Genomic DNA, 13,679 nt, shown 5'->3' on the forward strand with positions numbered 1-13,679 from the left:
ATGTGATTATTAAGTGAAGCAATCTCTTGTATTTAATTAAAACACCAGAAGACATGAATAAAAAAATTAATGAATAAAACCATCACATTAAATGAAAACCTATAGAAGTGAATTCCAATATGAAACAAAACTTTTTTCAAATGTATTTTTCTAACAAACCATCACATATTTACTGTCATCTCAACACAGCTGTGACAATTCTACGGCTTTATTTTCATGAATCAGCTGAGCACTTTGTGGTATATCCTGGGTCTGTGCGTGAAGTCGGGGTGCTGAGGAACAGCCCTGTGTAACGTATCGAAATCACCCGATTGGCTGGTCTCCTGTCGATAGCTTTGCTTTCCCGTGGCATCATGGGAAAGCTGGGATAGAAGTGTCCATCCCATGCACGCTTCAGAATCTGGGCAGACTCAGTAGGGCATCCGGGGATTTTTCCCCTACTGATTTTATGTATACTGAGGTTTCGGATGTACTACTCTGTTCACGTGCTGTTTCCCCTACTACATTTTCAGTAAGTAGGCGGTTTCGGACGATACTTAAGTACACGTGCCTCTGAATCCCGCGAGAAATAGTGCAAAATCCCGCTAATTCTAGCCTACTCTTTTACGTATACTGTGGTTTCGGACATACTATTCGTTCGCCTACTGCTTTTGCCTACTATGTAGTACGGTAGTATGCGGTTTCGGATTCAGCCCACAACACCGCGTAATTCAGGAGGTGTCCGGGTTGTCTGCACTTTTTCACTCCTCCTCTCACTGCAGCCGCCTACTCTCGCCTGTATTTCAGGCGAGGCAAGCCGCATCTCAAACAAGCTTGAATGAGACTGGGAAAGCGGGGCGCGACGTATGATTACTACGGTATCCATGAATGAAGTGCTAATGTTAATTGGGTAACTTATAACTCTTAAGTTTGTTCGCCCTTTTGCCATACTTGCTATGCTTATACAACAATTATTTGGTTTTAACAAACAGGAGATCTGTTGAGGTTGAAGGTCAGGTTTTAGTTTTAGTTTGTGTTTTCTTTTCTTAGTGGAATAGAGTAATAATTAGATTCTCTTTACATTTGTGTTATAAAGCAGTTCTATATTTATTTTATTTGTATATTATTCTTAATATTTCATATTGTTGCTCTCTGCTCGTGTTACATTTTTATGTATCTGATTGTATATATTTTTGGCACATTTATACATTTAGCGTATATTTATTTACGTTCTTATAACTTATAGTGTCATATTTTGTGCATATTTGTGTTTGTTGTCTTTTGGCAATGTGAGATTGTGCCCCTAAAAAGTGTGTTTCTTGTTGTAATTGCAATATTTAAATAGCTGGATTTATTGGAAGTATTTTTCGAATGTTCTAATGAAGGATTTTTGCAACTGAGAAGTATATTTTTCTCTTTCACATATTTTGTTTAAATAAAAATATATATATAACTGTTTGTGCAGATTTATCTATTTATTTATTTTGGGGGGGGGGTGTTGGTTCACCAGAGACGTACATAAATATTATAGTTTGGAGCCACGTATGTTATTGACAATTTGATTATCGACTATATGATTTCTATTTAATAAAAAAATGTTTGATTACGTCATTGTTATTACATGATGTTACAGTGTGGTATTTCCAAAAGTTTTTGATTGCCTAGTCACAGATATGGAAGAGGTGTTTTTATAAATAATAAAATATGAATGAATTAAGTCCACAAGATGTTTCTCTTTTAACTTTAATTTCCTTAAATTCATGTTAAAGTAATAAGGTAACGTTAAATAAATTGACATTTTAGCCTGCATTTCATATGTGTTTTTCACATTACTGTATTAGCCTACACATTTGACGTGATATGCTTTATATGTCACATTCTTTGGTCAAAATATCTATAGGCCAAATGACAGCAAGGTAAATTAAATGCGTCATAGCTAAATAATTGCATGTTATTGTCTTTCTGTTAGCACTTCGATACATTGTTTTTATAAACACTGTAACTGGACATGAGTGATCTGGATGAATCGCAATACTGACGGGCGTGGACAATTCATATGTGCGCTTATTACTATTATTACGGCAAAATGTCACTGAAAGAGTGTGCGTCATGTCTGCTATAATGTACGATCCACATTAAACAGAAAAACGAAAATTTGTTTACATTTTCATTGGAATTTGGCGTATGCACGACTTTTCATACTGCGTGCTATTTATATGCATTTCACGAGAATGGATGTCATGAATGAACAGACTTGAATAATAAATTATAGTAACACATGCAAACATAAAAGAAAACTAAACTGGATACAGTTGTTATTTCTTGCTCAACTTGCACATTGAAAATAAGGCAAAAGCCACTTTAAAATTGTTTGTAATTTGGTCTTACTGACATTGGAGTCCTCTTGAGTACCAAACCTTTCAAAGATTTAGGAGCTATTTTTAGCTAAAAACTAAAAGACTAAAACTTTGTGAAATACTCATAGAGCAAAAAATTTTGGAGTCTTAATATTAGGACTGACACATTATTTTTAAGATGTCTCTTCTAAATCATCGAAAGCTACTTTTAGCCTAAATATGCTTAAACTCTTCATATGACAGTTCTGTTTACAACTGAGCCCTTAAATATTTACAGATTTTTTTTGTGATGTTTAGTTTTGTTAAGTTTCTCTTTAGTAGCATACTGTATATTTTATTCAAGTTGTGTTATCATGTATTTGTTATTGGAGTTATTGGAGTTTTAGGATTTGATGTCGGGTCCCGTAATAATTAATAAATGTTCAATTTATGTCAGATTAAATGCACGTAATAATGTATTTTTTCATATTGTGAGATATGTAATATTTAAACTTTAAAAGTAATGTTACACAGAAAAACCAATGAGCTATAAGATTGAGTGAAGGGAAAAATATCTAAATGTAAAAAAGTTACACAAGTTAAACACATTTCTCTTTCACATTTATTTAAATCAATTTAAACCCAAATCTTTAAAGTCACCTTCCCAAAAAATAATAAATGATTTTTAATAAATCCTTAATATTTTTATGAACTTACAATCAAACTGGTCAGTGTCCACAGCAATAGCGCCACTAGACAAATTCCACGAACAGTGAACCTGTTAACTTAAAACACACTGTATGAGTGAGAATTTGCGGTTGTAATTATAGATCTGTTTCTATCTTTTCTCATACATTTTTTATGTTTTCATGTAACTTATTGACGTTAAAGTCATTTTCAATAATAACATAATTTTATATATTTAAGTTACGTATTAATAAACAGTTTCTTAAAGATGACAAAGAACAAAATATTAAAACAAAAGTTAAAACGTCAAAAAAAACTTTTAATCAGATTTCTATAAATTATTTACCTGAAGAATTAGTTGAAGCTGTTTTAGACATGGTTAACTCCGTTTCCTTCCTATTTTGACAGACACACTAACACGTATGATATTGGTTACACTGTTTTAATAGGAGGCGTTACTACAAACATACTCCGTGTATACTGTTACTGTATGTGTCTCGTTGTATCTCAAGTTTTTTGTTTTGCTCTAACTTGTCTCATAATAATTTTTGCTACAATATCTGTTGGCTCTGATGAGAAATTGTTTATAATGTGTTTAATGTTAAATTCTTATTATAGAAGCACACATGCATTTACCATTCAACGTCTGGGGTCTGTTCTTATTGCTTAATTAGCCCCCTGTCTATATCTATGGTTACCTGTGATTTTCACCTGTGCATAGTTTCCCTGTGTATTTATACTCCCTGTTTAGGATGGGAAATAAAGCATTTTCCAGGAAAAGATTCAAAGCTGAAATTTAGTAGAGACAGTGTAGTAGGCGGCTGCATTGAGGGGAGGGGTGAAAATAGCTAAATTAATACTTTGGCCGTTTCTCAAACGGAAGGCTACATTCCCCGCAGGTCGCATATGAAAGCATACGTCATCAACACTGGTTTCAGATAAGCATTACATTCGCAAGTCACAAGCATATTACAACAATGTACGATTACTAATAGTAAACTTTATATTTGTTAATATTCTGAAATAAGACAAGTAATGAAATATGCAGCCTACATATGCGACCTTCGAAGGATGCAGCCTTCTGTTCTGTTTGAGAAACGGCCTGAGTTGGAGGAGACAGGAAGTTGGGCAAAATAATAATCTGTACTAATCTGACAGATCCTATAAAGTTTGTGGACAAAAACATTTTGTTTTTAATTATCACAGTCCACCTGCAAGATTTGATAATGTTTCTGGATAAAACATTGCTAAAGTTAAGTTTTCAACTCATTCTGTGCAGCACAATGAAAGAGGTTTTCTGTAGCAGAGACCCTGGATCCCATTTTTGAAATTTTAATGTTGCTGCAAATACATGATTAGGCTTTCTCCTCTCCTACATTGTATTTTCGTCATAACACAGTCAGATAAGCATATAAAGCTCAACAATGTTTCTTTGCAGTTCAATAATTTTAACTTGTGATTAAATCTAGAAACTATATATAAATATATATATATATACTTGCTATTTTGATCCATCAGATGTCACCAAAAACAAAATTAGCATAATGTACGAAAATCATGTTTTAATGTGAGTTTTGCGTGAAAAAACAAAAAAAACTTATTTTACATAATAATTCAATAACTCAATTAAATAATATAAGTTATTTGGTTTAAAAGAAATTAAAGGATTCTAATGGTGAAAACACTAGTAAAGAACTACAGTACCCACAATCCCGAAGTGGGATCCAATCATGAGCGGGGTGGATTATAGATGTGCTCGACTTCAGCGCTGCAAGAACGACAGGCGGATGAAATCAAAATGCCGCGAGGGCGATGCGAAAAATTATGCTTTCGAGTCGTTCTCGCGGTACTTTGATGTCATCCGCCTGTCGGTTGTTGAGGCGCAGCATGATGTCATACACCCCTATATATTATTAGGAACTAATAGATCTGTTCTACTACAAATATTCGAAATTATCTTCAACGAGCATCATGCCAGGGTATGGCGACTGCAACTACGCTGACATACGCAAACGCCGCCCCTGGTTGATATTAGGCTATCGACTTAATAATGGAAATATTGAAAAGTCTTCAGATCAGTCCTATGGTAGATAGTTACGTCGGAGAAATAATAAACAAGTTTAAACTTACACTGCCCAGGCAAAAATATTGTTGGTGCTAGACAGTTTTGCAGCTGCCTTATATGTTTTAAGGGTTTTAGCACAGGTAAATTACCTTCCTCGTTTATTTTAAAAACAAAAGGAACCAATGAAAGAATAAATTAAATAATACAATTTTAAGTACATTTTAAATGACACTGTTATGAAACAATCCAATACAACAGAAACAATAGTTCAATGCAATACAAGTAGGTGGTAGGGAAAACATTAAACATTATTCAATAAGTTAAAAATGTATATACATTTCTGTAATATATAATGTATAAAATCTGTTTAATTGGAAATCTTAAAAGACAGATATTCCAAAATGATCCCTTTAGCAATTTTTGATTAGCCTAAAACTGGATATTCTTCAAAATCACACCTAGGCTACCCTTCCCAAAATCATGACAAAAAATAATTAATTTATGGGTGGGGGAGTCGAAGTCCTTTCACTGTCTGTGGGGAAGGGGAGGGTCTTTATTACCCCCGAATTGAGAGACTTGCTGTGGACATCAGACAGAGCTAGACCGAAGCACATCGAGAGAAAGATACCCAAAATCTCACAATTAAAAAAGAAAACGAAACCTCGGTAGATGTTTGAAGTCTAATAAACGCATTCCGACGGCATTTGATGATGTCGATCGAGCGAACAGCTCTCTTTGATAATACATTAACGGTCCTTCAGTCGTTATAGTCAAGCTACAATAGTACAACATAGCAACGGTTGCAAATAAAGGCTTCTGGCGGACGCGTTTGATGGACGACGCCTCCGATGTTTTAAACATAAGGTAATAATATTGTGAACATTTGCATTGTTTTAATGCGCGCTGATGGGAGAGCATTGCGCACTGCAGTAACGGTACATTCGTCAACAAACGTTTAGCAACTGTGGATGTGATGGATATCGCACATATGTCGTCATACGGGAACATCACCTTTGCGTTTTTATTTTTTGCATGAGAACAGAATTTCATTGAAATTCTTTTTGTTGTTGCTCGTCTAGTGTGATTGAGTGGCCAAATCCACTCTGTCATCCAACAGATGAGAGGCAAACAGTTTCTGCAACTTCAGTCGCCTGCATTGGGGGACAAGAATGCTGTGTACGACAAAAATCTGAATCATACCACGAAAATAATCTCACAACCTGGGATCGTAATGAAAGTATTGCGGAGAAAACGATTTGTTCTCTTTATAGCCTATTTTCTGCTGTTAGTTCTCACCATGCTGAACTTGGCTAACTACAGGTGGGCTAAAGACCCTCAACAGTGTAGTCTTCAGATGAGAAGCACCTTGTATCAGGACAGATCAGACATTCGATTTCTTTACAGGCCATCTATCGCTAAGAAGAGACAGCTTGTCTACGTTTTGACAACATGGAGGTCAGGATCATCATTTTTCGGAGAGCTATTTAATCAACACCCTGATGTTTTCTTCCTGTACGAACCTATGTGGCACATCTGGCAGAAACTGTACCCGGGTGATGCCGTGTCTCTACAAGGAGCAGCAAGGGACATGCTTAACACGCTGTACCGCTGTGATTTTTCTGTTTTTCAGCTGTACAACAGTCCGGGGAGCAAAAATTTCACCTCTCTTGGACTTTTTGGGGCCACCCTTAATAAAGTCATCTGTTCGTATCCTCTTTGCTCTGCTTATAGGAGGGAGGTGGTTGGGATGGTTGATGACAAAGTGTGTAAAAAATGTCCTCCGCAAAGCCTCAGGCTCTTAGAGGAAGAATGCCTTAAGTACAACACTATAGTCATTAAAGGCGTGCGTGTTTTGGATGTCAATATTTTGGCCCCCCTGATGGAGGATCCATCTCTGGATCTTAAAGTGATTCACCTCGTGCGGGATCCTAGAGCCGTGGCTAACTCCAGGATCAAATCTAGGCATGGACTGATTCGTGAGAACTTACAGGTGGTCCGAAGCAGGGACCCCAAACTTCGCCGGATACCGTTTGTGGATCCCGGGCACAAAATAAGCAAAAAGGATGGAGCAGATTATCACTCGGTCGGGGCTATGGAGGTGATATGTGATCGGACATACAGAACCTTGAGGACCGCTTTGAATCCACCCAGCTGGCTAAAAGGAAAATACATGGCAGTGCGCTATGAGGATCTAGTGGATAAGCCTGTCAAAGTACTCCGGAATGTTTATCAGTTTGCCAATCTCAGTGCTAACCTGGACATTGAATCCTTTGCCCTTAACATGACCAATGGCACAAGCTCTTCTTCAAAGCCATTTACTGTGTCGGCCAGGAATGCGACCCAGGCTGCCAGTGCATGGAGAACAGTGTTGAGTATACAGCAGATAAAACAGGTGGAGGAGTACTGCTATCACTCAATGGCCATTCTGGGTTATGAGCGTATAAGAACAGCTGGAGAGGCAAAGGACCTGAGGAAATCTTTATTGACTGCCTCCAAACTGTGATACAGCTCTCTCAGCTGAGAAAGCTAACAAATATCCAACATAAACTGGTAATGGGTTTTATCCCAGATCAGGTGTTTGAATTGTAAAAACCCTTTCTGGAATGTCATAGTTTTTCTAGGTTGCTTTATAGCCATTTAACCTTAGTAAATGGCCTTATGAATGTAGGCTTCAGCAACTACTGTATAAACCATAATTGGAAAACAATTCATTTTACAAACCACATTCTAAATTAAACAAATTTTGTTTTAAATGTTACAGGTCAGTTTTTGAATTTCAGTTCATTTGCTCTCTGTACAAGTTAGGAATGAGAAGTTATAGTAACACAAAAACTGATCAAAATTGTTATGCCAAGTACAGGTGATGCTAATTTTGTTCTAAATCAATCAAATGACAATCATTAAACTTTACGCACTGCACATACTTTATGAATGCCAATGTTACGTGTTATGTGGCATATTTCTCATTCTACTAAATAAAAGGTCATAATAATGATTTGCAAAATCTTAACGTATTAATTATTATTGATGCGTAGTTCCAGGACGGTTTTGCCAATAAAGCTTTTGAAAAGTTTCATCATCTATATGCAAAAACAAAAGATAGTATTTACATAATACTACATAATTAGCATATTAATGAAATGTCACAAAGTGTTTTAGCCTGCCAGAACTGTATCACTGCACAATATTTGTTTATAACATCAATAATAGGTTCTATCGAGTGGTACTTAAAATGCACACATTTAACAGAAAAAATGTTCAAAGCCACTGAATTATAAATACTTGCAGACACTAGCCCCTATACCAATAAATCTTTCAACATTTTCACAGTTGAGCTACTGCAGACCTTTTCTGATATTGGTACTACCAATCCCAGGGTAATGGGTTTGTTGGGAATGCACAAACTGATAAAAAAAGTCTTTGATTGCACTATAAAGTCATTTTGGAAAAAAGTGAGTGCTAAATGTTTAAATTGCTCAAGTGCTGGGGTGTAAGGGCTTGCTTTAAATGTTTGCCATATGGAAAATGGTTACAACTGTTAAATTGTCACTTTGGGGAATGTGATTTAGGGTGAGTGGGGAATTTATTTAACATTCAGATACAGACAAAATTACCCATTAAGCAATGTCAAAATTAGGGCGTTTTGATGTATAGAGGGTATGCATTGACATTACTTTTCCACGTGACCACACTGGAGCACGCCCTGTTGCGTGGCAAACGTTCAACAAACTCGCTGGTTTTCATAGTGGCTGCTGCGAAAATGCCCGTAAAACTGACTATTATTAGCTTAAATAAATTTAGTTGGACTTGATAGCAGAGGTGGACAATACTTAGTTACATAAGTTACATTTTCGAAGCATCTGTGCTTTATTAGGGTGTTTGTATTGGGAAAAATTTTACTTCACTACATTCGAAAGCATAGAATCATACTGTGTATTCTGTAATATTGCATATTAAAATTTATTTAATACATAATTTACTTGATAATTTATAATAATTTTCTTGAGTAAAAGTATGTTAATGTACTTAAATATTAAATGTTAACAAACACTTGTATTAAAGGTATAGCGGAAGATTTTCCCGAATTATTTAAAAGAACCGCCCCTCGATATTTTTTAAAAAATGCACACGCAACACTCTCCCCTCCTCCCGAGAGGGAACGCCTGTTAAACGTCTTTTCGCTCTGTTTACAAGTTTCTGTCGGCATGTTTACCGTGTCTGTGCGGTTCGTGACTTGTGCCAGGGCTAGCATCGCTACTCATAGCTTACATTAACTTTTACTAGCAGTGATTTTAAATGGATTTCTCCAAATAGCATGACAAAATGTACCTTTCCAGTAGAAACTTCGCGTGGGAAGCCCAACCTATCCTTTTAGCTCACGCCAGCGTGTGAAATAGTCTCCCATAAACATTCTGGTCTTGTTTCTTTCTTTATAGTCCTTTCTCTTCTTGTCATACAATTCGTAGACACTTTTTCTCTTGTGACCCTCAGACATTTTGAAAAAAAAAACATAGAAAACGCGAGCTTCTATGAATGGTTGAAACCGTAGCACAACACACATACACGTGAAAGTGCGCATGTGCAGCAAGATTTTCGTTTTCCGGGTGGATCATCAAGATTATTGGTCATCCCAGATGTCAATCATTCTGATTATATGTTGACGTATAACCATCGTACGTGCTCGCCTCTAGGTTCGCTATACCTTTAATACCGAGCCCCTGAGGTGACATTGGTGTAAAAAATGTGCAGAGTTTAGTTTTGCGTGCTCACGTGAAACTTTCGTGCACACACAAAAGTGAACGTTTTACGTGCGCACGCTAAAGTTTCACTTTCACACGCGATAGTTTCACGTTCGCACACGATAGTTTTACGTTCGCAATAGTTTCACTTGAGCACGCAAAACTTTCACGTGCGCACGCGAAACTAAACTTTATGTAATTTTTGCTCCATGTCCCCTTAGGGGCTCCGCATATTTATGAAATGCGATAGAGTAAAAATTATGATAATATGCTTTGGAATGTTTTAAATAGAAAGTAAAACCTTTGCTTGATAGTGACCTTACTGTAGCAACTTTTCAACCCACCTGTCGTCTGTGGACGTTGGCATGAACGATCAATTTACTTCTCCTTTTGGTGTTTTTTTGGCAGACTGTAAAACGATAGCTACGAAATCTTGATAATCTGTTGGTACAGTCTATCACACAACAGCTTTTTCCAATTTAGATGCGTTTTCACCGTGTTTTCGCTGATTTCACACTGTACACAAATGCTGCCCCTCTGTCTTTGCCACTCAGTGGATGTAACCTAAGTCACTTTCACCGAAGGTGACGTCATGTGCATACCCTCTATTCTGTAGTCAGTTGTTGTTTCACCAAGGTACATAGAGATACACTGGCCTCAAAATGTATTCAGACTTTGGGTGTACAGTTGAATGAAATTACAATTGTATGATGAAATGGCATTAGATGCCAAGGAGGGCAGCATATGCATACCTTTCAAGAAAAACTATGCACTGTACAATGCACTGTAAGTTACATAAAAGTGTCTGCTAAATGCATCAATGTAATGTAATATAGTGTTTCTAAATATGAAGAATGTATTTGCATACTTTCTGGTTGTCCATACATATATGATTTAAGTATGTGATTCAAATTTAATGCAAATGTGTCAAATATGAGATTGAACTCTATATGAGCACAATGGTTAAAGATTTGGGATGGCAATAGAAACCATAGGGATCACTTATGAGATTTAGTTACAGAGATATCACCATTATGCATTACACACGACTTCCATTTATTGTCCCATAGTGACTATCAAAACAATTCTTGTTCTACAAGTTGCTTTAATGGAAACATCTGATACAGAAAACATCAAGGAAATATTTATACCAGACAACAGCATCTTTTACGGCAAGGTGTCAAATCAGTTATTGTTATGTGAACTTTAAAAATGTGATATTTGAGAACTGGCCACATCTTATTTATTGGTTAAACTTCTAAACAGCATATCTAAATTTGAAGTTATATGCAGCCAGGGTTGCCATGTGTTGGGAAGGGTTGCCAGGGTAATGGGTTTGTTGGGAATGCACAAATTTTTTTTTACTGGATTTGCTGCAATGTTGATTAAAATGTCTCAAATGGCATCACAAAGCACTCAGATGTTTAACTGTGAGTTAAAGAGCTGTCTAGGTGACAGCTAAACTGAACCCTCACACCAGTATAACATTTTTTATATACAAACACTAAAGACGTATACAGAGACAAAAGTCAGGGTTTATTATTTTCCTCTACTGTTCCTCTCCTTTGAAGCTATTTGTACAACACTCTTTTAAAGAAGAATGAATGTATTTCTTCCAGGCAGCACATGTACTTTAAGTAGACTATTAAGCACAAAAGCAACATTAAGGGGTGGTTTCCTGGACAGGGCTTATCCCAGTACCATACTAAATTGCCTTTAAGTTGCCTTCATTTAAAAACAACTTGTTTTCTTTTTCTTTTGTTTACAGCATTACATAAATACTGTACATCTTGCAGTTTGCGTCACTGTTCTTTGTGTATGTAGGCTATATCATAATGGCTGAATACCACAGCATGTCTTTTCTTGCATTACACAATGTCTTGTGGAGTTGCCATGACAACAGCTCAAGTAGTTGCTGCTATTATTTGTGTATGAAGCAGAAGCTATGGGAGCAGGTGTTGGAGACTTAGCCCTGTAAAAAATAGAGAAAGGGAAGTATGATACATGCAGCCAGCGATATTAAAGGGATAGTTTGGCCAAAAATAATATTAAACCCACGATTTACTCACCCCCCCAGCTGTTCGAGATGCATATGTTCATCATTTTTCAGATGAACACAATTTCAGTTATTTTAGAAAATGTCTTGGATCTTTCAGTTAATCAAATGTAAATTTATGGGTCCAGCTTCTTCAAGTCCCAAAAATGTGCATCCATCATTCACAAAATAAATTCAAACGGCTCTACGATGATAAACAAAGGCCTTCTGGGGGTAATCCGCATGGTGTTGTTGTAGAAATATCCATATTTAAAACTTTATAAACTAAAAGAACTAGCTTCCGGTAACGCTGCCATCTTAGTCGCCTCCATGGTTTTAATGTCAGTTTTGACCGAACTATTCCTTTAAAATTATTATGACATTTGAAGAATCAAAGTTTGATTCCTTTCATTGATTTCACATTGATTTCATTTTTTGAATTTTTGTATAAAAAGGGTTTGGGTTTATGGTAAGGTTTGGGGTAGGGTTGGGGTGGTAACATTGTCAATAAAATGGTTAAAGGGGAAAGAATACAGCAGTCTTTATGGTATGAAATATGTTTTACATTTTGTATGAATGAAATGACATTAGATGCCAAGGAGGGCAGCATATGCATACCTTTCAAGAAAAACTATGCACTGTACAATATACTGTAAGTTACATAAAAGTGTCTGCTAAACGCATCAATGTAATGTCAATATATAGTTGGGGACACAGAGCAGCAGCACAGAACCCTCCGCAAACTGCGTACACTCTCATCTTGAATGCGGACGCGACTTATGCCGCGTTCCAGGCAACCTGTAACCGTGTTTTTCCAACCTTCTAACCCGTGAAAGTGCACTGGAATGGCAGTCAAACAGTGACTTCCCACCCGTGAACTTGTACTAGATCGATGTACTCAGTGCTTTAAGTGGCCCAAAAGAGGTGCCGGTACTCTATTTTTTATTTTTATTTTTTGCTGACTCGACTCCTATATTGAAGGGGTTTTATATTGAGCTAGAAATAACTACTGAACATAAATAAAATGTGCAAAAGGATTTTGAAAAAATACTATTAGAAAGAGCTACTGTAGAGCTTTTGAACATAAATACAATGTGCTCTTGGTGGGACGAATTAGGAAGCGTACACTAAATTAAACTGATTTGTAAACAGATGTGCAAATGAGCGTTCCGGTACGCTAAAAGCATGTTCTGGGCGCACGTAGAGGTGGTGGTACGCTCAAGAGCTATTTTTGGAAGTGGCGGTACTGAGTACTGGGGCGTTCCGGCCCACTTAAAGCACTGGATGTACTCCCAGTTCTGAGCTCTGACGTCACATAGACCGTGAAACCATACAAAACAACAATGGCGGCCCCCAAGGATGCAGTGTTTCTGCAAGTGGTACACGGTGGGAATACACTTTAGGACAATATAATGTTGCAGTCAAATTAATAATAATATAATAGTAAATAATACACACATGATTATGTATTACAATGTTATGTGTCTAAAACAATAAGTATGTCGCTAAGGTATATCGCGGCATGGACATGTTAAGGTGACGTAAATTCCTTGCGCTCAGGTAGTTTGCCGTGACTTGCCTGGAACGCTACAAAGTCGCGAGTCGTGGTTTGAAGTTGTAATTTACGGGCTCAAAAACCTTCCTGGAACGCAGCATAAGATGGCAACGGTACAGGAAGCTAGTTATTTTCGTTTATAAACGAACAGATATTTCTACAACAACATTGTGCGGATTATCCTCAGTGGAGCCGTTTGAATTTTTTATGTGAAGGATGGATGCACATTTTATGGACTTGAAGGAGTATATAACTGTAACTTTACATTTGATTAACTGAAAGA

At 36.7% G+C, this 13,679-nt stretch overlaps 1 protein-coding gene across 1 annotated transcript; it reads left to right on the plus strand.

Annotated features, from left to right (window-relative positions):
- Window positions 1-5,568: 5,568 nt before the first annotated feature.
- On the plus strand, window positions 5,569-8,382 carry chst2b (carbohydrate (N-acetylglucosamine-6-O) sulfotransferase 2b). The gene is made up of 2 exons (XM_055183048.2): window positions 5,569-5,931; window positions 6,147-8,382. The coding sequence occupies exon 2, from the start codon at window positions 6,185-6,187 to the stop codon at window positions 7,568-7,570; it is 1,386 nt and encodes a 461-aa protein (XP_055039023.2). The 5' UTR covers window positions 5,569-5,931; window positions 6,147-6,184; the 3' UTR covers window positions 7,571-8,382.
- The last annotated feature ends 5,297 nt before the right edge of the window (window positions 8,383-13,679 follow it).

This window comes from Misgurnus anguillicaudatus, chromosome 25 (genome assembly GCF_027580225.2).
Source record: "Misgurnus anguillicaudatus chromosome 25, ASM2758022v2, whole genome shotgun sequence".
NCBI classification, from domain to species: domain Eukaryota; kingdom Metazoa; phylum Chordata; class Actinopteri; order Cypriniformes; family Cobitidae; genus Misgurnus; species Misgurnus anguillicaudatus.